General features: G+C 39.2%; 2 protein-coding genes across 5 annotated transcripts in view; one reads left to right on the plus strand and one right to left on the minus strand.

The window, feature by feature from the left end:
• The window catches only part of LOC106073500 (WD repeat-containing protein 47-like), a 68,291-nt gene that overhangs the window by 15,383 nt on the left and 29,110 nt on the right, over nt 1-23,798 (minus strand). For 3 of the 4 annotated variants that reach the window (XM_056041919.1, XM_056041921.1, XM_056041920.1), the window contains exons 10-11: nt 5,518-5,733; nt 939-1,024 (exon numbers count right to left, since the gene is read on the minus strand). In XM_056041919.1, coding sequence (XP_055897894.1) covers nt 939-1,024; nt 5,518-5,733 — 302 coding nt within the window. The remainder of the gene's footprint in view (nt 1-938; nt 1,025-5,517; nt 5,734-23,798) is intronic. The other variant, XM_056041922.1, reaches the window with a different exon arrangement.
• On the plus strand, nt 12,797-21,312 carry LOC106073499 (procathepsin L-like). The gene is made up of 7 exons (XM_056041926.1): nt 12,797-13,057; nt 14,222-14,364; nt 15,082-15,291; nt 17,277-17,471; nt 18,661-18,826; nt 20,061-20,172; nt 21,106-21,312. Exons 1-7 carry the CDS (start codon nt 12,892-12,894, stop codon nt 21,206-21,208), a joined length of 1,095 nt encoding a protein of 364 aa, XP_055897901.1. The 5' UTR covers nt 12,797-12,891; the 3' UTR covers nt 21,209-21,312.

Consider the following 23,798-nt stretch of genomic DNA (forward strand, 5'->3'; position numbering starts at 1 on the left):
ACCGAAAGTAGAAGTGTCAATTGTTTCATCTCAAGTTATAATGTTCTTGATGAAGGAAAATATGTTCGCTCAGTAATAGACTGAAAAATAGGTGAAGTTAAATAAAAGATCAAAGAATTTATCATTGATGTGAAGTTAAATAAAAGATCAAAGAATTTATCATTGATGTGAAGTTAAATAAAAGATCAAAGAATTTATCATTGATGTGAAGTTAAATAAGAGATCAAAGAATTTATCATTGATGTGAAGTTAAATAAAAGATCAAAGAATTTATCAATGATTTCTTTTCTACTTTAAAAAAAAATAAAAAGAAATTAATAACCACAATTCTTAGAAACAGATGAGATCTATACCAGTGATTTTCATAGTGGTCTATCTTGACCTCCAAGTGTTGACCACAACTTACAAGGTGTGAAAAAAAATGAATGGGGGTCCACAATACTTGATCTCATTTAAGGGGGTAGTGACTATAATTTACATTTCCCATGCATCACTTCTAGATTTCCCACATCCATGGCCAAAGAACCAGATGACCTTAACATAATGTGCCCTATAGATGGTAAGTACAAAAACAAAATTTAATCAAATACTCTGAAAGACACAAAGATAAAGGCACATTCCTCGCCCCATATGCTAGGACAAATTTGTACAAATACTCCTTCTTCCCTAGTGCTATTAGAGCATGGAATGGGTTGCCTGAGCTAGCCAGGAAAACCAGTGACTTGGCAGAATTTAAGTCATTGGTTAATATGCATGACTAAATGCATGACGCGTAGGATGTAATCATCTTCTTTTTTGAAGTAACGTCTGTATTATATAAGATAAGATAAGATAAGGTCTGAAAGGGGAGCTTTATTTTTGTATGTGGACTGTACATAGTAGAAAAAAATTTAAGAGTAGTGTAGCTTTACTTGTTTATATGCATTGTTCTGGCTTACTTTATGAGACGGTGATTTACTGACTTCAGATGATCTTCTGGTATTGGCCAAGGGAGTTACAGATTTTCCAGCCATCGGTCTTGGCTCTGAGAAATTGGAAATTAAAAAAATATGTAACAGTATGTAAAGAAATGAGTCAATCTTCATGCAAAACTAAAAATGTTTCCAGACACAGCAGTCAACAGTTCCATTCTTTTCTTTTATTAATAAACAGACTTAAAAGAATTAATATGCACACTATAGGATAGGTTATTGATTTTTTAGTGACAACTCATTCTGGTACAAAATAACGCAGTTATGCTACATCAATACTGTGATTGTTAAAGGTAACACAAAATAAAGGGAGGTAATGATGTCATGTTATTGCTTCAATTTTAATTAACTAAAAAAAATGGAGTTATGTCTCTACCAACATGTTTATCTCTCTGAAAGCAACCAAGAGCTAGTTTATTATCATTTATTGATACATACTAATGAAAATTTGATTCTAGTATAGCATTATTACCCCGAAACAGCAAAACATTAATAGCATATAAAAATTATAAATCCCATACGTCGCTACAAGTCACAGCAAGTAAACCGACTCTAAAAAAAACTATAAAAAGAATGACTTAGTTGGCAGGAAGCTGTGACTTTAAAAAGCTTCCTACTTTGTATCTTCAGGGTGTAAGTTTTTAACTTATGATCAAACAACTAGCCCAAATGATGTCATACAAGCTGGTACTTTTTTTGTTCCTGCCAAAATCAAAATGTCAATATAGCAAATACAACAACAGACAAGCTTTGTCTTCTTTCTCACATTCAAGTTTAATAAGAATTAAAGTAATCAAGCTACTGTGTTTTAAACCTAGATTAAACAAAACTGCTGCACACTTAGAACACATAAAACAAAAAAGAAACAATTAATTCCTAATGTAATTTTAGCGTCCATTTTCATATTACTTGCAAGTTAATTCGAACATTTTATTTTGTACTAGCCAGGAACCTTGACCACTGAACTTTGGCCTGTCCAGGGTTTATATTATTATCAAGAAACAGTGGAAGGTAAAAGTTCTTGCTGTATATATTTACAATTATCATCTACAAGTTAGACAGTCCTGTAAACTAGATACTCTAGCCCTAATGCTGTTAAATGAATTTTTCCCCCACTATAAGTTAAGAATAAGATTTGTTAAATGACTATATAAAACCAAACAAGAGATTGGAGATTATCAATAGTATGTTTATATTTAAGTTTAGTATTTTGTCCCTTATACTAAGTCTCACAAGTCCAAAATAAATGTACAATGCTATCATATCTAAATAAGTGTATACCAAAAGTTAGTATCAGCAAGCCTTACTATTCAACTTATCCTATTCAACTTATGCTTAAAAAAAAAGGGAATCCATACTGAGTTAAATGACCCTATGTTAGATAGCATTAGTTAGGGTCAGAATGTTATTTCACTTCAATGTAACAAAGAAATCCCCACTAATAAATAGTGCATGCTAGAGAGGGTTGGCGTCACACTGTTACTTTACTTCAGCGAAGGGATCCACACTGGGTTCAATGACCCCATGCCAGATATTTCACCTTTCACTGATGGGGTCCTGTTTATCCCATTATTTGTCTTGGTGTCCCCGGCAGTTTTAAGCTTGGACTTGGCTTCAAAGAGAAACATGATGAGACAGGCATGACAAAGTTAGTTGAAGAATGAGACAGGCATGACAAAGTTAGTTGAAGAATGAGACAGGCATGACAAAGTTAGTTGAAGAATGAGACAGGCATGACAAAGTTAGTTGAAGAATGAGACAGGCATGACAAAGTTAGTTGAAGAATAAGACAGACATGACAAAGTTAGTTGAAGAATGAGACAGGCATGACAAAGTTAGTTGAAAACTGAGACAGGCATGACAAAGATAGTTGAAGAATGAGACAGGCATGACAAAGTTAGTTGAAGAATGAGACAGACATGACAAAGTTAGTTGAAGAATAAGACAGGCATGAGAAAGTTAGTTGAAGAATGAGACAGGCATGAGAAAGTTAGTTGAATAATGAGACAGGCATGACAAAGTTAGTTGAAGAATGAGACAGGCATGACAAAGTTAGTTGAAGAATAAGACAGACATGACAAAGTTAGTTGAAGAATGAGACAGGCATGACAAAGTTAGTTGAAAACTGAGACAGGCATGACAAAGATAGTTGAAGAATGAGACAGGCATGACAAAGTTAGTTGAAGAATGAGACAGACATGACAAAGTTAGTTGAAGAATAAGACAGGCATGAGAAAGTTAGTTGAAGAATGAGACAGACATGACAAAGTTAGTTGAAGAATGAGACAGACATGACAAAGTTAGTTGGAAGAATAAGACAGGCATGAGAAAGTTAGTTGAAGAATGAGACAGGCATGACAAAGTTAGTTGAAGAATGAGACAGGCATGAGAAAGTTAGTTGAAGACTGAGACAGGCATGACAAAGTTAGTTGAAGAATGAGACAGGCATGAGAAAGTTAGTTGAAGACTGAGACAGGCATGACAAAGTTAGTTGAAGTCTGACAGGCAAGGCAAAGATGAAGTTATTTGAAGACAGCCACAATCAATAAACAAAGAAGCATAATAATTGTAGTAAGTTCAGAATTAAGTCAAATCCAAACATTATGGAGATTAAGGGAGAGAGTCACAACTACTCAAATGTTATGTTATGATTTACTTCCAAACAAAACCTGTGACAGTCTATTTTTCCACATGTTAAATTACACATTCAGTTCTACAGTTGAGAATTACACATGAATGGTTATGTGCATCAACAAATATTTTAAGCTCAGTATTAGTTACATTTTAAAAGACAATGAGCTGATTGGATGATTTTTTTGTATCAATAAGCAATGCACTATATCACAAGTAATACTTAGCAAAACTGGGGGACATGAGTGTAAAGCCAACAATTGTGTGCAATGTTAGAACACCTTTCACTTAAATGTCTAAAAGTGATAATGCTTAGATTTAACATTGAAAACAGGCAAAATGCTAGAATAATTTGTAAAGGGATTGCACTAAATATGAGACTGTTACAAAAAATTCTTAAATTAAATCCTGGCTGTAAATATAATAACTTGAACCATCAAAAGTAGCCTTTAAAGTAAATGTAGTTGTGATAAACTACTCATAAATCTAATCAAATCAGGTCAATGGTAGACATTGAGAGAAATATACTAGAATAAGATTATAGAGCATGCAATAGAAAACATTTGTCAGTGCATTGTCTTCATCTCAATGTTTAAATCTCTATTAAGGTTTTGTCAATTAGACTTCTCCCAGAATTCCTGATAACATAATTGTGGAAATAAAGTGTCATTATCCCCACACATTTTGTTTTCTTTGAAAAACAAAACACTTTATCTTGTCTAAATGTAATCCCTTAAAGTATTATGTACCTTGTATCAGAGAGAAACAGTTATACATAAATGAATCATCGCCAAAAGCAAAAAGACAGCAAAGTGTAAGCCATACAACATCACTACAAACACATACAGTATCATGCAATGCAAAGTGTTCAAATCAAATTTAGAAATGAGTTGAGACATTCAACTCTTCTAGTAGACACATTCAACTCTTCTAAAAGAGCATGAGATAATATTACAGTTGTTATATCATTCCAGCATTCTTGGAGTCTTTCTCAAGTTAGTAAGAACGGACTAAATCATTCCTATTGTGAAGCAAGCTAGTACAAGATGCTGAAGTGTACCTGGCAAAGGCAACGTCTTAGACTTCATGTCTTCCTCTTTATTTAGCTTGTTATTTTTGGTTGCTGCTGGGCCAAAAGTTTTGCGTGTCACTGTCGGTGTTGTTGGGGTGGGAGGGCAGGGTGCCGCTTTGGACGTCCTACGGGGCAAGGTGCTGGAACCATTGACAATCTTCTTGGGCTGGGTCGTGCCCGGTGGTGTAAAATTCTTTTGAGCGGTTGGGGTTGTTGGTCCGTTAAGTTTCTTGGAGGAAGCAGATGAGCTTGTTGGTTCTGGGGTTATGGGCCTTCTCTGACTCATTTTACTGGACGAGCTTAAGGTGGGCCTGCCAGCTGATGACCCAAATGACAAACTTCGACCTTTCTTGGGTGACGCTGGGCTGTTGAGCTCAGCTTTACCATCTCCCGGTTTCCTCTGAAGTCTTGGAGTTGTACTTCCTCTACCGTTGCCATTGGGTTGAACTAACGTACCAGGGGGGTCATCTAATTCATCCGAGTCAAACACTTCCTGGTCGTCTTGGTCGGGGAGCACAAAGGCGTGGTCAGGCAGGCTGAAAGCAACATTTCGTTTGGTGGCATCATCAGCATCAGAGGAATTGAGAACCTTTCTAGTGAGTCGAGGGGTGGTCGGAGTGCTGGGCACTGTGGCAGGGACAAAGGGGCTTTGCAAGAGCTGGTTGGAAGGAGTTGATGCCCTCTTTGGCAGACTATGGCGCCTTCCCACCATTGGTGAGCTCGGAGCACTGTGGCAGGACAAATCTCCGGCACCAGAGGCCAAAGCGGCTCGCTCAGCAGCACTCTTCAGTTTAGGAATCCTGCAGTTGGTCGGCGGGGTAGTGAAATCTAAAAATAGATTACCTGTCTTGCTCGGGCCCACCACACTGGGCTGTTGTGGGTCAACTATATTGGCATCCACGTTGTTCTTGGACTGTTCTGGAGAGCTTCTATTGGTAGCCTGGCCTGGGTCTTTTTGCTCAATGGTGGGGAGAAGTGATGGTGAGGAGACAGGAAATGGTGACATCTGCTGCAAATACTGACTGGATGGACACTCAGAGGGGCACCTGTCTGTAGCGTCTACACAACAAATAAAGAGGGAAAAAGTACAGCAAAATGCAACAGTGCAATAGATAAGTCTGTTTTCTGTTTCTTACTATAGAAACAGACAACTGGTCTTTATCCTACTGTAGAGACAGACAGTGGGTCTGTATCTTCTGTAAATAGACATACAACATCAACAATACTATATATATATATATATATATATATATATATAAATATTCGCTCCAAGACCTTAAATTATTTTACCAAGAGGCTCGAACAAGTAGCGATCACAAAAATGCCTTTAGAAAAATAAGAAATTATGGATCTGGAAACAGGGCAGTTTATTTCAGAAATAGTTCCATTTTTCTGAACCCTCCAACTTAATCAGGAGACTAGGGTAATGTCTCTCCCTTGTACAGTCTACAAAAGTTGTGTGCCCATCACAATGATGAAAATACTTTAGTTTTCCCCCAACCTGAAGTAGAATACATCAGGTAATTTATGTATACTTATATATTACAGACATTACTTCAAAAAAAGAAGATAATTACATCCTAGGAATTTCATGTGTCTTAAGGCAGGAAAAGAAGATTTGCAGACTCTAAGAGATGTGCGGACATATAATATTGTTCAGAAATCTGAAACATGTCAACCCACTAACACTGAAGGAGTGCTCTGATCTTGGTTTTAGCAGAAACATTTTTAAACTACTCAGCCACTTGAGAATTGCACTGACTGCTCGATGTAGGACAAGAAGCACACCAACACAAAGTACAATACTGAATCCAAAGTTTAGATTACATTTTGTAAAAAAAAATCATAAAAGTTGGCAACAAAATATAAACTGAGTACTGCTTTGGATCACTGGTATAATGTTTATTCTGTCAAATTTTACTGTGGAAGTTTTTGAAAAAAAAAGAGACAATAGTTATATAACAACAAATTCAACTACACAATATTCAAAGCTATACATTGGTATCAAGCAGCATAACATGTCAACTGCAGGGCTGGATTGAAGGTAGAGCAGGCGGGTCTACAGCCCCGGAGTATCCACAAAAAAGAGGCCTCCACGAAAGAGATTTTAAAAAGTCACCCATGGTCTTAGCACAAACTCAAAAGCAACAAAATATACAAAAAACTGCTTATTAAATAATTGTAACTTTTTCAAAGTAGTCAAATTAGAATGTACAAGCACTCTAGTTCTTTCTACTAAACTATGGCACACTTTTAGGTATCAGTAAGTTTAGTAATACATGTTAAAAAGTGGATTTTTATACGCTTTAGAAAAAGTGTAAGGGCCTCCACAAATATTCCGCCCCAGGGCCTCCACAAATATTCCGCCCCAGGGCCTCCACAAATAGTCTGCCCCAGGGCCTCCACAAATATTCCACCCCAGGGCCTCTGCAAATAGTCTGCCCCAGGGCCTCCACAACTATTCTGCCCCCAGGGCCTCCACAACTATTCTGCCCCAGAGCCTCCACAACTATTCTGCCCCAGGGCCTCCACAAATATTCCACCCCAGGGCCTCCACAAATATTCTGCCCCAGAGCCTCCACCTACTTAAATCCCGCCCTGATCAACTGTAAAGTGAGGGTAAGAAACTCTGGCTTGACTTGATGTGATCATGAATTGAGATTTGCATTGGATAGTTTCATACATGGAGGCAAATCCATAAAGAGTTCTCTTTTTGTTGTACTCAATACAGAAATAGTGATACGCATTGAAGTATTTTAATGAACCTTGTAATTTTTTCTTTTCACCTAGAAGAATGCAAAGTAGAATCGAATTTGTAGAACTTTAAGAGTCGAGTTCTGAATAGTCACAGACAAGAAGTGTACTGTGTATTTAGCTATAAGAGTCGTGTTCTGAATAGTCACAAACAAGAAGTGTACTGTGTATTTAGCTATAAGAGTCGTATTCTGAATAGTCACAGACAAGAAGTGTACTGTGTATTTAGCTATAAGAGTCGTGTTCTGAATAGTCACAAACAAGAAGTGTACTGTGTATTTAGCTATAAGAGTCGTATTCTGAATAGTCACAAACAAGAAGTGTACTGTGTATGCTATTTAACTATAAGAGTCATGTTCTGAATAGTCACAGACAAAAACTGTAGTGCGTATTTAACTAAGAGTCATATTCTGAATAGTCACAGACAAAAGAGACAAAAGTGCTAGGAAATGTCGGAGAACACACTTTCAAATTCGAGGACCACCATTTCAACCTCTGCCTCTACACACAAATGAATACAACGACAGGTGCCGAAAACTGCATGTTGATTTGATCTAGATAGAGGCTGCATTTGCACACGGTCTAAGGCAGATTGAAATGGGAAAGCAGGAGATGAACCAATCAAAAAGAGCGTAACAAAAGAGGTGGCGGGAAGGAGGGCAGAGTAAATGCGAGAGAGAGAGAGAGAGAGAAAGTTGATAAAGATGTCATGTTATAAAGATCATTCAAGACGTTGTAATTAGCACAACATCGGACATTAATGTTTCTTAGATAATTAACATCGTTACAACAAACACACAGGCAACAGACTTAGACTCAAATACTAGATCTAGAGCCTTTTTGGCAAGCAATAGAAGTGTTTTTTTTCCTCACTATGACTATAATATCGGTAGGAATGGGAAAGAAGAAACAGACACATTGAGGTGGGGGGGGGCGAGGGGTGGATTACGAAGAAAGAAAATACAATTAATCTTCTCACCAACATGTGAAGTCTTTATCGTACATTCGTAGAACGAAACCGACAATGGCAAGGTACATTATGTTAATATCACGCCCGGGGGGGGGGGGGGGGGGGAGTGGCCAGATTTTTAGGTTGTGTTCAAACTAAACTTCAATTAGCATGTCTATGTTGTTGTTTTATTTAGATATCAATGTTGGTTGGCCTTTGCCCTGCTTGTAGTGTATTGATGTGTTTACCTCGTTGCATCTAGAGGCCACTACGTGTAAGTGTCAGACTTGTGGCCCCATACTTGCAGTCGAGTTTAAAGTGTAGAGGTTCTCACTGTAGACCAGGGGTTCTCAACCTGTGGATCGCGACCCCCTTGGGGGTCGATTGACGATTCGCCAGGGGTCGACTAAGACCATCGAAAATATGGATTGTTAATGTCTATTCTTCTATTGCTATATGTGTGTATTTGGGGGGAGGGTCGCGGCAGAGTGGGGGAATGTAAAAAGGGGTCGCCGAGCTTAAAATGTTGAGAACCGCTGCTGTATACAAACATAATAGTTCCCCCCCCCAACACACACACACAGATCACATGCACAGAAACACACTTTAGCTAACAATAAGACAAAGTAGTTCTCAAGCCAACTTTTTGTGAGCGTTATAACTAAATTCCAATTAGAGCAAATTAGACCCCTCAATGACTTGCTAACTACTGTCAAAAACGCATACTAAAACTCTATGGCCATATTACAAAGTCCTCAAGGTCCGCAAAAACCTTCCTTCGTGGAACAGTACCAGGCAAAGGAAGAGGCGGACAGAGATACCAATAGGAATTTAAGACAAGATAAAAGAATGGGGGGGGGGGGGCTATCATTGAAAGAGATTTTATCCAGGGCAAAAGACAGGAATGGAGAAAGACGGTCGACAGATCGTGTGTGGTGCCCCAACAGACAAAATAATAAGTGAAGGTGAATAACATAAAAACACACATTCCATTCCTAATACAATGTATAACTCAGTGCGATGATAGTTTACACTTAATAGAATAGAATGAAGCACATCTGCAATCATGATTGAGAAACAAACATCAACTCATTCTAGGTCAACTAGAGCAATCAACAATCAATCTACCAAGTTACAGCAAGTTACAGCAGCAAGTTACAGCAAGTTACACCAAGTTACAGCAAGTTACAGCAAGTTACGGGACCCTATTTGTCATTAATGTAAATCAACATTAAATTTTAAAAGGGTAAACCTCGAACGATTCGCAGTTCAATTTTTATGTATCAAATTCGAGTTTAGGTTGTAATTTCAGATCCTGGTGATTTAGTCTCGGCCTTTCCAAAACAACATCCCGACTTAAGAATGAAATATATTAGTGTCAAGAACTCGTTTGAGAGATGTATCAATTATAGAACTGCTATTTGCCCATCAAAAGTATTGCCGTAAAGCACAAAATACTGTAGCCCCCCCCCCCCTTTGTTCTTCTTTCATAAACCATCTTTGCCCGAGCTAGCCAGGAAAACCAGTGACGTAGCAGAATTTAGGTCATTGGTTAATATGCATGACTAGAAGGATGTCTCGTAGGACGTAGTCATCTTCTTCATTTTTTTTTTTTAAAGTAACGTCTGTATTTTATAAGATAAGATAAAGTATAGAATACATTTTTAATTATGAAAATTTTCTGAGTGCAGTTAAAGTAAAGTTTCCCTTTTCAAACCCCCAGGTTCGGAACCCAAGTGTTTACCCACTCAGCCACCGCGCAGTGATAATCAGGGGCGGACTGGCTATATGGGCGTTCGGGCAAATGCCCGGTGGGCCGGTACCCATTTGGGCCGCAGGGCCAACGAAAGGGCCGCATGAATGCCAGTAAATTGTTTCAAGATTTATATTATTCTCTTTAAACTTAGAGCGTCATGATTGAACAAAAATACTGTTTACACTTTCCAAGTCTAATACTAATCTAAAGCATGGTCATAGATATCCTTCATCCGTCTATCTACAGTGATTATAGTAGACGTCCCTTAACGATAAGCAAGAAACTTAAGGCATTTATTTCTTATAGAAATCGACGTTAGTGTGAATCTCTAAAGGGACCACCAACAACGTTCCAAGTCCTATAGAGGACATGTCCAGTCCCATACGGATACTTTTTTTTGTTTGATGGAGTTGGCCAGCTACGAAGTCCTTCACAAATCACAATTGTTATTTTGAAACGTGTTGAAATGTGTTTATTGGAATCAAAATGCAAAAGATTTTAAAAAGAAGGAGCAGAAAATAAGTAATAATAACTATTGCTGGAATGCTGTGCAAAACAATATTACAAAGAGAGTTTATGTTATCACACAAACTCAGAGGCTGCCCCCCATCGAATTCACAAATGGACCAGGAATATTCAAACCATAGTCTTGTTTTGATCGTTTAAAGTAATAAATTTTTAAAAATCATTTGACGTTATATTTCACATAAAAGCAAACAGGACGACAAGATAAGACTCTTCTAACTCTTCTGGAATAAGTTGGGTAACGTTAACCGATCACCTAAGAACTTTTTTTTTTATTTCGGGATCTTTGGGCGCCTCTGAGTCCACCAAGCTCTAATGGATACCTGACATTAGATGGGGAAAAGCGGTTGGTCTTTGTGCTGACCACATTGCACCCTCGTAAACCGTAAGACACAGAAACAGATGACCTTTACATCATCTGCCCTATAGACCACTAGATCTGAAAGGGGAACTTTACTTACTTTACTACTGGGTAATTGAGTACTATGCTTTTCGCATCAGATTTACTTCTTAATGTGATTTACTGTTTACATAATACATAAATCTGCACCCCCTAAGCAGTAAGAAGATAAGCTATATCTTAATAATTTATAGATTTGAATTTCGTTCAAATTATTTAATACATTTAAATCTAAATCTACGCCTGGCCTCTATTTAGTCTAATTTAGATCGGTGTCATTCACCACCTTTATGACGACAGCATTTACGAATGAACAGGCTTAACGCCATAAGGAACACTAATGCCAAGACGACAAAGTTATTGACTTATTTCGAAATACAAAGAGGCTTTGCTAGAACATGAGATTATCTTGACAGCATTTGTTTTACTGAACGTAAGGATATTACCAACAAGTGGATTTGTTCTGTTGTGTATGTGTGTAGCCAGCTTTAAGATGCAATCAAACTAAGTTTCCAAGTTATTGAGAAAGCAGTATATGAGAGTAAATTTCTCTTTCAGACCTTGCAATCTATAGGACAGATGATATTAAGGTCATCTGTTTTTTTTTTGCCAATGGTTAACGAGCAGGGTGTCATGTGGCCAGCACAATGACCAACAGCCTTAACTTTGTCAACTAAAGTCAAGTACCCGTTAAAGTTGGGTGGACCCAGGGGAGCCCTAAAAATCCCAAATGCAAAATCCTAGTCTTCACCGAGATGCGAACCTAGGACCCCAGGTTCGGAAGCCACCGCGCCCCCATGACCTCGTGAGATGGACAGTTAAAATAATGGAGGATGAAGAGTTGTATTTGTAAATTGAAGTTCAAATGTCTGAGAAAAAGGCTAGGAGTGAAAGTGGATCATAAACAATATGTTAATTAATGGGGAATCTTCAGGTGTCTTGAATGTGAATGCTAATGTATATGGTAGCAATAACTTTTCACATTAAGAGATTCCCCATTCCAAGTGTATACTTTATTCATTCAGTAATAGCGCTTATCTGATAGTTTCAAAATCATCTAATAAATTATTCATATACTAACTACTTTCCATACATTATGAAAATTTACACAATGTTTTTGGTGACAGGTATGATTGGACGCCCATAATGTGGCATACAATTTGTGGGCCGGATTGTATAGAAATGCCCGGGCCGGTTTTGACACCCAGTCCGCCCCTGGTGATAATCATTATTATCACATTATATTATGTGCGTATGTGATATACAAATGTGAGACAGTGATTGTGAGTATGTGTGGGGCTCATCAGTTGCCTATTGGGACACATATTTTTATTGCCTCCTCAATTGGGCCCTAATGGAAACAAACACTACTTTGGCGGGTCCATTCGTGCCCTTAAAGATCAAATATTGTTCCTTGGCTCTTCCATGAAAATTTTATGAATTCTATGCTCCGAACTCATATTTTTGGAAAGCCTCTAAATGGTTGTGAGTAACTTGTGAGTCAGTAATGGAGGGCGAGGTTTATTTGATTTGTATACATGTATGTATGTGTGTGTGTGTTAATGTTATTTTATACCTGTGTGGCTATGAATGTCAGAGACTAGCATGAAAGAGGTTAAAGGTTGTTTTTTTAAGTTAAAAAAAGATAATGATAAAATATCGAAATCAAACAAAAAATGTTTCTCCACTACTGAGAACCCCAAGCAATTAACCAATACATATAAAAGTCAGCCTACTCCTTGCAAACTATCACCAGACCGGGTCCTGTTGACATAATCAAAACTACTGCAGTCTCTAGATCTGTTTCAGACATACACGAGGGGAGCTAGTAGAATGACCCGCTACGGCCTGGCATGGACGACTTGTATGGCAGGGATGAGCTGGCTAGCTGTGCTCACACTAGGACAGATGGTACCTGACCAGAAGGTCGAAGCTCTTCCTTACGTACTACGATTTGAGGACCCGCAAAAAGTGTTTGACGACTGGAAACGTACTCACGGTAATTAACACTTTTAACATGCACGGCGTACACAATTTAGCTGATTATTAGGTGATAATCTAGTAGCCACGTTTATTCACCCTTCACCTATCCCTTAGTCTGTTGGACAGTTGAGGTACCACACAAGATTTGTCAACCGTCTTTCTCCATTATCTCTGTCTTTTGCCTAGGATGGAACCTCTTTCAATGGCAGGCCCATCCGTTCTTTTATGTTGTCTTCCCATCGCTTACTGTCAGCCTGCTCTTCTTTTTCCGGGTACTGTTCCCTGAAGGAAGGTCTTTGCAAGCCCCGAATATCTCGTAATATGGCCATAGAGTTTTAGTTTGCGATATATTTTTTTTTTTACAATAGTTAGCAAGTCCAGAGCTATTGGAAATTTATTACTATTAATAAACTTTTAAAATTAAGATGGCGGTAGCTTGTTCCGGTTTCAAAGCTTTACTTAATAACACGTTGGTCCCCTTTTCTATTATACAAAAAAAAAACAACAACTCCATGCTTCGTATGTACCTCGCAGTGTTTCTCAAACTTTTACATGTGACCCCTCAAACTAAATGTTTATTTGCACGTTCTTCTACGGCAGGGGTTCTCAACCTGTGGATCGCGACCCCCTTGGGGTCGATTTACCATTTGCAAGGGGTCACCTAAGACCATCGAAAATATGGATTAGTATTGTCTACTCTTCTATTGCTGTATGTGTGTGTGTGAGGGTGGGGTCGCGGCAGAGTGGGGGATTATAAAAAGGGGTTGCCGAGTTTAAAAGGTTGAGAATCGCTGTTCAACGGGGTCGGGGAAGAGCAGTATAGAGTTTGACAGCATTCCGGGGAGTCCAAAGGTCACCATTCACGCAGAAGAAGAAAAAAGGGGTCAGTTTAAAGTCAAAAAAAAGGTGGCACTGACCAATACTGAAATGCGAGAGACATTCGTGGTAAGGTCACATCTTCGAGATATGCAAAACGTCTTCTGACTTATTTTTCAAGCATAGGTCGTCAACAGAACGATGTGTAATAATCGGGACACATTAAGAACGCTTTGACACGAGAAAGTTGAGTAGAATCGCGTTGGTGTAGGCATATAAAACGCTAAAGTGGCTAGAAATGAGCTGATTGTAATAAGGAATACCAGCAAATGCACGGGTTGATGTTACAACGTGTGTCTTGCAGGTCACGGGTATGTCCACGACTGGAACGAAGAACAAAGGTTCAATATCTTCCTGAAGACACTGGCCAAGATAGAGAGTCACAACTGGAAGTACCATACCCAACAAAGCACATACTATTTGGGGCTTAATAAATTCTCAGCTATGGTGAGTATATACATGGACCTCATTCACCTATCGTAAACAAAGACAATTTTGTCACCTGATAATATTGATAAATCAACGGGAAAAAAAAACTGTCACGTGATAGCCATTGTGTATTAAAAATTAGGTCGCAATTTGTATAGAAGAGATAGAGAATCACGTGGCTAAATGTTGTTTGTGAATGAGGTCCATTGTCCATTTCATTTGTTCTTGGGAGGTTAAGTGGTAGAGCGCTTGAGAGATGAGCCAGAGGTCCTGGACTCGAGTCCTGGTAAAGACTGGGATTTTGAATTTCTTAGGACGCCCTAAGTAAGTCCGTTCACCTCTAATGGGTACCTGACATCATTTCGGGGAAAGTTATACTGACCAAGAGACACCCCCCATCCTAACCGTGGGCCACAGAAACAGATAACCTTTGCATCATCTGCCCTATAGAATGGCTACTTATATATATATATATATGCTACTTTGAAGTCTACTTTACCAAATAACAGACAAACTTGTCTGATTGAGTTCTTTATATTGGCCAAAGCTAATTCAACATTTCCATAACGTATCACGTATCTACGTTTGTCCGTGTTCCTATATCCCTCACACGATTCACTGAGCCAAATTACTTCCTAAGCACCTGACTAATAAACCCCCTACGGTTAGCTCTGTATATTATTTAGTTATTACTTACAAGCCAACACGTCATTCCCTCAAGTCTCTTCTGTACAGACACACGAAGAGTTTCTCAGATACACACGCCAGGTCAGCTACGCCAAGAACAGACTCGGCGCCAAGACTTCCAGCTTTGAGTGTCAGTCTGGATCAGACCAGTCCTGGTCAAGCAGGCTGTTGCCCGACCACGTGGACTGGTCAAAGAAAGGCTACACAACCCAGGTCAAAGACCAAGGCACTTGTGGCTCCTGCTGGACATTCAGCGCTGTGAGTAGCACAGATTATAAGCATAGACCTCTGTCTTTTCTTGTTATACATAGACCTCTGTCATTTCATGTTATAAACATTGACCTCTGTCATTCCATGTTATAAACATAAACCTCTGTCATTTCATGTTTAAAACACAAACCTCTGGCAGTTCATGATATAAATATTGACCCGATAACGCATGCTTTTAATTAGAGATGGAACAATTAATTCAAGTCTAACACCTTGGTTACAATTATAATACGGATTGTCAATGTTTTCAGCTTAATCTCGGGGGACATTTGTTAACATCTACATATCTAGAACATTAGAATCATTCGTTTTCTAGCTAATGTCAATGTATCACGTGGGTTGTATTAATTGTCACGAACAAGTGTGTCCAAATATGAATGCTAAATCCACGACACTTGCGCCCCCCCCCCTTTTTCTCTGCATGTTACATACAAATAAGGTCCACAACTTTCTGCGCCTGTTTTCGAAAGTCAGTTTCCAAAAGCTAGTCGCTTCATTTCCTGATTTTTACAACTGTTTTGTATATCGCATCTTTCAAGCTATATGACTAAAAACATTAATTTCGGAATCCAGATGTCCAGAGTTCGAATCCTCGTGATTTATAATTTTGGGATCTTCGGGCGACTCAGAGTCCACCAAACTCTAGTGGGTACCTGACATTAGTTGGGGGAAAAGTAAAGGAGGTTGGTCGTTGTGCTGGTCACATAACATCCTCGTTAACCGTAGGCCACAGAAACAAATGGCCTTTACGTCATCTGCCCTGTAGATCGCAAGGTCTGAAATGGGAACTTTTTGTTAAACTACAAAATATAATGCTCAGTAGGTGGCGCTGTGGTCCAATCACTTTTGAGAACGGGGAACTGCGAGAAGGTTTCCGTGCTGCCTCTAGACACCCAGCAAGTAAAACTCTAGGCACCCAGCAAGTAAAACTATAGGCACCCAGCAAGTAAAACTCTAGGCACCCAGCAAGTAAAACTCTAGGCACCCAGCAAGTAAAACTCTAGACACCCAGCAAGTAAAACTCTAGACACCCAGCAAGTAAAACTCTAGGCACCCAGCAAGTAAAACTCTAGGCACCCAGTAAGTAAAACTCTAGACACCCAGCAAGTAAAACTCTAGACACACAGCAAGTAAAACTCTAGACACCCAGCAAGTAAAACTCTAGGCACCCAGCAAGTCAAACTCTAGGCACCCAGCAAGTCAAACTCTAGGCACCCAGCAAGTAAAACTCTAGGCACCCAGCAAGTAAAACTCTAGGCACCCAGTAAGTAAAACTCTAGTCACCCAGCAAGTAAAACTCTAGGCACCCAGCAAGTAAAACTCTAGGCACCCAGTAAGTAAAACTCTAGGCACCCAGCAAGTAAAACTCTAGACACACAGCAAGTAAAACTCTAGACACCCAGCAAGTAAAACTCTAGGCACCCAGCAAGTCAAACTCTAGGCACCCAGCAAGTCAAACTCTAGGCACCCAGCAAGTAAAACTCTAGGCACCCAGCAAGTAAAACTCTAGGCACCCAGTAAGTAAAACTCTAGTCACCCAGCAAGTAAAACTCTAGGCACCCAGCAAGTAAAACTCTAGGCACCCAGCAAGTCAAACTCTAGGCACCCAGCAAGTAAAACTCTAGGCACCCAGCAAGTAAAACTCTAGGCACCCAGCAAGTAAAACTCTAGGCACCCAGCAAGTAAAACTCTAGGCACCCAGCAAGTAAAACTCGGCCTGAGTGAGGATTTCAACTCGAGACTCCTTGAGGGATTTCACTCTTTTTTTTTTTGTACCTATGCTTACTTGTTCAACTCACTTTGAAAAGAATTCTAGTGTCGTATCTTATCAAAAAAAAAGCATTACGATACAAGACTATTTCAATGGAAGAGAAACTTTTTAAGGTCGTCGGTATTTTTACCGAGTCCATAAAGAAACAGCCTTCTCACATTCTCTATTTCGTCCATTACGAATATAACATCTTATTCCACAGACTGGCGCCATGGAGGGCGCCCATTTCAAGGCCCATGGTAAGCTTGAGTCTTTCAGCGAACAACAGCTTTTAGACTGCTGCAGCGGCGAAGGGTGCGATGGCTGTGGTGGGGGCGAGCCAGCGATGGCCTACGCCAGCGTATTCAAAAAAGGTGGCATCGAGACAGAGCAGCAATACCCTTACGAGGCGAGCCAGGCAAGTAGATTTTATTTACAACTTACTCTAGAAAGTAGAAACTCTATAACTTTAAAAAAAGATTCAACATTTTAGGGACTTCTCGTTCCTATTTTTATTATATTAACTGTTGTCTTTCATTTTAGGAAAGAGAATTACGCCCTACGTGTATCCATCTTGTTGTGCATCTTAGAGACTTAAGTCATTGGTTTTCCTGTCTGACTGAGGCAACCCGCACAACTGTGCACTACGTTGTATTTTTTTTTAAGTTATGGTTCAGTGTTTAATATTGGTAGTAGCAAAAAATATGTTTTAGGGCAGCTTTCTTTTTTCTTTCTCTTGACTAAGGCTGCTTCATTTCTTTTGCTCTATGCAAGGATCGTACCAACGTGTGCAGTCTGTCTCCATGCTGTCCGGTGTTGGGCTATTTAGTCCCACATACTTTAATATCTGTAGTTCTCATGTCTCGCTTGCAGACATCTCTGTATGTTAGTCTTGGGCGTCCCTTGGGTCTGACTCCCTCCACAAGCTCAGCATATAAAGTACATTTGGGGATTCTACCATCTGCCTGGTGGATGGCTGCCTGGTCGTGCGGTTTGCGCGCTGGACTGTCGTTCAGATTTATCGATGGTCCAGGGTTCAAACCCTGCCCGCTCCCATCCCCCGTCGTCCTGCGGGAGGTTTGGATTAGGAAGTAATTATCTTCAACTCTGAAGGAACATCCGAAACATGTAAAACATCTGCCATGCGCTGACATGTCCGAGCCAGCGTAGTCTTCCCTGAGTCAGAAGAGCATGGATGCTTGCGCATATTGGCCAATGTCATAACGTCCTGGTTGGAGACAAGATCCGTCCAGGAGATGCACATGATGCGTCTCGGGCAGCTCAATTGGAAACTAGTTAATATCTGCCCTTAAACAGATGCATACACGAACAATGACAAACTCTGCCGCTCCAGAACTGGCCTGATTAGCCACACCAGATTCTGTCCCGTCTCAAGAAGAAACAAAAAAAAACGGTGACTCATCTGGGCGCATCCATTGTCTTCCGAGACAGAAGGAGACATATATAAGTAACAAAAAAGCAATGCCTGGGCTACCGTGACAACAGAAGCAACGTGAACCTATGGCTGGCCAATAGCGCCCCCCCCCCCTTTAATCTGTTAGTTCTTTGTTGTCTTATGAAACCAATGTACATTTTGTCTATTTCAGAGCGGGAAATGTTACTTTAACAAATCGTTGGCTGTGGGTCACATAAGTGCTTGCTATTACGTCACGTCTGGGGACGAGTCTGCCCTGCAACAGGCCAGTGCCTCCGTGGGGCCAATCTCCATAGCTTTTGATGCCTCCCATGATGACTTTGTCTCCTACGCAGGAGGTATAACACTTTCTCACTATGTACAGGTGTCTTTCTTGGTGTGTGTAAGATTGGAGTTGAATTACTGTACGTAGAACGGTGGAAGTGTATTGAAATATTTCTTATAGACACGTCTAACAAAACGCACTGATAATTAAGTACACTTCTAATAAAGTGCACTGATCATTAAGTACACTTCTAATAAAGTGCACTGATCATTATGTTTACTTTAAAAAAGTGCACTGATCATTATGTTTACTTCTAATAAAGTGCACTGATCATTATGTTTACTTCTAATAAAGTGCACTGATCATTATGTTTACTTCTAATAAAGTGCACTGATCATTATGTTTACTTCTAATAAAGTGCACTGATCATTATGTTTACTTCTAATAAAGTGCACTGATCATTATGTTTACTTCTAATAAAGTGCACTGATCATTATGTTTACTTCTAATAAAGTGCACTGATCATTATGTTTACTTCTAATAAAGTGCAATGATCATTATGTTTACTTTAAAAAAGTGCACTGATCATTATGTTTACTTCTAATAAAGTGCACTGATCATTAAGTACGCTTCTAATAAAGTGCACTGATCATTATGTTTACTTCTAATAAAGTGCACTGATCATTAAGTACGCTTCTAATAAAGTGCACTGATCATTAAGTTTACTTCTAATAAAGTGCACTGATCATTAAGTTTACTTCTAATAAAGTGCACTGATCATTATGTTTACTTTAAAAAAGTGCACTGATCATTATGTTTACTTCTAATAAAGTGCACTGATCATTATGTTTACTTCTAATAAAGTGCACTGATCATTATGTTTACTTCTAATAAAGTGCACTGATCATTAAGTACGCTTCTAATAAAGTGCACTGATCATTTAGTATACTTCTAATAAAGTGCACTGATAATTAAGTATGCTTCTAATAAAGTGCACTGATCATTATGTATAGTTCTAATAAAGTGCACTTCTTACAAAGTATACGTTGTGCAGAGCTTAAAAACTATGATAGTGCACGTCTTTTGAAAAAAGAGAATCAAAGAGACCAGTATCCTATCATTGCTAACATTGAGTGACTAGCTGAACTATTAATAAGGACATCAAATCTTGACATTTTATAACACAGTGTGTGTTAGAGTGTTGCTTTTTTATACATAAATAAAAGGGACAAAATAATGCTGGAATCAAAGCTCTTCTGTACAATACATCGAACTGCTAACCAACTGTTTTTTATTGTGTCTCAAAGGCGTCTATCAGAATCCAGACTGCAGCAGTATCGAGTTGGACCATGCCATGTTGCTCACAGGCTACGGGACTGACCCCAAAACCAAACTTCCTTACTGGATTATTAAGAACAGGTCAGATGGTGGTGCTTTAGAATCACTAATTTATAAAATGAAACATTCTTCCAAAATGTAGTAGGCTACTTATAAACCATGACCACTACTACTAGGCTACAAATTGTAATTGCTTTTGTGTTATTATTGATTCTAAATAGTATGCTCATTGCTCAATCTCTTTCGTTGACATATTGGGGGCGGGGGTATCTGGGAGAACTTTTCCGTGAGACCGCACGGCACCTTCGACATAAGGGTCACGGAGGTCACGCTCCGCAGCAGGAGCTCAGCAAGTCAGTCAAATCGAGAATTAAACATGTCTAACCAACACAGGGATTGTTTGTTTGTAAAATGTTTGTTTGTAAAATGTTTTACATGTTTCGGATGTTCCTTCAGAGTTGAAGATAATTACTTCCTAGTCCAAACCTCCCCCAGGACGATGGGGGATGGGAGCGGGCAGGGTTTGAACCCTCGACCGTCGATAAATCCGAACGACAGTCCAGCACGCAAACCGCACGACCAAACCCCCCTCAGTGAGATAGTCAAGCATTGTTTGTCAAACAACCAGTCAAGGTAGATAGAGAAATCCGAGTTAATTACTTTCTTCACGCAGGCGAGGCGGCTGAGCGGTAATTAAGCGCATGGCTTCCGAACCGGAGGTCCCAGGTTCGAATCCTGGAATTCTGAATTTCGGGATTTTTGGGCGCCTCTGAGTCCGCCCATATCTCTAATGGGTACCTGATATTAGTTGGGGAAAGGTAAGGGCGGTTGGTCATTGTGTTGACCACATGACACCCCCGTTAACCGTGAGCCACAGAAACAGATGACCTTTACAGCATCTGCCCTAGAGATCGCAAGACATAAAAGACGGAACTTAACTTTTTTTTTCTTACCATTTTTTTTTATTCTTGACCTAACAGTCTCACACCACATTCAAATTTTCTTTCATTTCAGCTGGTCTGAGGACTGGGGCGTGAATGGCTACGCCTACACCCTACGTAACGCGGACAACCTATGCGGTGTCGCTACTGACGCCACCTACGTCACGATGAAGTGATGGACTACTAAGCTCTAGACATCTACTGGGTTATACATCCGAAAGTTTTTTTAGACAAGCCATGTATCTTTATAATTAAAATTGATTTTTTTTTTAAATACTTAGTGATTCTTCTGCCTTCATTATTCCAGTCTTCACTTACTTGGACTTAGGTCCTACCGCGCAATTCGGCGCATATATTATTGAACATAGTAAGTAGACTGCGTGGCCACTTGAATTGCTGTACTCGAAAACAAGCCTTATGCTATTATTAGACTTAGAACCAAGGGGAGATAATCTACACTAAAACGATTTTCCAAAAAGTTGGGGTATATCACTCTCGTAATGATGGCTACTGTTAACATTGATCTCTTATTTATCAATTAATAGTAATATTATGGTTGCTAATATGAAAGAAGTGTAGGAGTGAGTTGCTGTGTAATAATAATAATTATCTTTATTGTCCGTATGGAAATTTGTCTTACAATGTGTGCATTAAACCGTAAGGAAATTTGTCTTACAAATTGTGCATTAAAGTGCATGTGTACATGGTACACATATTGTGCATCACACCACGTCCCTCACTTCAGCGAAACAGATTTTTACGCAGGGGTCACCTATTAATTTGCTTGTTACACAAAGATTCCCTTTGTCAAAGTGTTTGTTTTGTTATAAACAGCATGTATATTCGTTTCACAAGAACTATCACTGATCTTTTTATATGTTCCTTGGTAAGAGGCATACGACCATAGGCATGCCGCATATGACCAAAAAATAGACTTATTTGAACGCTGCTCGAAATTAGAAAATGCGGAATCTCGAAGGGCAGTTCGTGGAATGAACATCTCAACGAACTGTCTGGAAACGTTATATATGTATCTACAGATTTTGTCTTTACGCCAGAGATTTAAAATGACAGACAGTGAGCCTCTCCTGTCTCCACACAAAAAAATATGGAAATGATGATTCGAGGTCTAACAGACGAAGACATGCTCGAATACAAACGTGCGCCATTGCGATTCCACCGGTGACGTTGATCCAACGACGTCTGCCTCATCGTGTGGGATTGGACTGGTCGGGACTGTCTGTGATTTCGATGGTCCTGAGTTCGAATCCATTCCCCTTCGTCCTCCGGGTGGTTTCGGCAAAGATGTAATAACGTTCAAATGTGAGGAAACAACATGTCAGACAGAAGTAAAGGTTGTTGTTTTTTTTTTAAATAGGGAAGTAACCCTTCCAGACCTTGCGATGTAAAAACATTAAAAGGTAGATACAAATATAAGTACAACTTAAGTCAGGTACCCATTAGAGTTGGGTGGACTCGGAAGCACATTAAGAATCCCGAAATTCAAAATCCCAGTCTTCACCAAGATTCGAACCCAGGACCCCAGGTTCGGAAGCTAAGCTCTTAACCACTCAGCGCCTCCTACGTGAAATTGTAGTCTAGTTATATATATTTTAATTTTGTAGTTTTTTTTTCTTCATCCCTTTCAGACCTTGCGATGTAAAAACATTAAGGTAGATACCAATAACAGAAAGGTAGATACCAATAACAGAAAGGTAGATACTAATAACAGAAAGGTAGATACCAATAACAGAAAGGTAGATACCAATAACAGAAAGGTAGATACCAATAACAGAAAGGTAGATACCAATAACAGAAAGGTAGATACCAATAACAGAAAGGTAGATACCAATAACAGAAAGGTAGATACCAATAACAGAAAGGTAGATACCAATAACAGAAAGGTAGATACCAATAACAGAAAGGTAGATACCAATAACAGAAAGACAGATACCAATAACAGAAAGGTAGATACCAATAACAGAAAGGTAGATACCAATAACAGAAAGGTAGATACCAATAACAGAAAGGTAGATACCAATAACAGAAAGGTAGATACCAATAACAGAAAGACAGATACCAATAACAGAAAGGTAGATACCAATAACAGAAAGACAGATACCAATAACAGAAAGGTAGATACCAATAACAGAAAGGTAGATACCAATAACAGAAAGGTGTGTAACAAGTGTTATGGAGTGTGTGTGTGTGTTTCTATGGTGACGGGGGGAACAGGTTTCCAAACTTATTTCCTTAACGGAACGCTTCACACATTCTGAGTATTTAGTAGAACATTTAATTTATTATTTTTTTTTTAGAGAGATTTATTCACGTTGTGGCCAACTAGTTCAGAAGTTCTTTGTAGGCTTCTCGGAACACAGTGTGGTAAACAGGTGGGTTACTTAGTAGCATTGTCATCAGTGGTCTCTGTTGTATTAGAGACAACTTTAGAACGCCAGACTGAAAATAACGTGTTGTCGTAGTGAGAAAGGTTTAGTTCAGAACACCACTTTATATTCTTACCCAAAACTCCACTACATTGATTTCATTGTATCTCAAGTTGAATTTGTTGATATTGTAATACACGGTTCTATCTAGTTTTGTTTACAAACGAAATTATTCCAGCTATTTCAAGTTCAAATATAAATACACCTACAGCGGTTTAGTTGTCTACCAGCAGATTGGTGCTACATGTCAACGATGGCTGCCTGGTCGTGCGGTTTGCGCGCTGGACTGTCGTTCAGATTTATCGATGGTCCAGGGTTC

This window comes from Biomphalaria glabrata, chromosome 9 (genome assembly GCF_947242115.1).
Source record: "Biomphalaria glabrata chromosome 9, xgBioGlab47.1, whole genome shotgun sequence".
NCBI classification, from domain to species: Eukaryota; Metazoa; Mollusca; class Gastropoda; family Planorbidae; genus Biomphalaria; species Biomphalaria glabrata.

Excerpts from the sequence above, each read along its gene's own strand:
- LOC106073499 (XM_056041926.1), top strand. The coding sequence starts at position 12,892 with ATGACCCGCTACGGCCTGGCATGGACGACTTGTATGGCAGGGATGAGC. Across the intron at positions 18,827-20,060 it reads CTTTGTCTCCTACGCAGGAG|GCGTCTATCAGAATCCAGAC; the intron begins GTATAACACTTT and ends TGTGTCTCAAAG. Across the intron at positions 20,173-21,105 it reads TACTGGATTATTAAGAACAG|CTGGTCTGAGGACTGGGGCG; the intron begins GTCAGATGGTGG and ends CTTTCATTTCAG.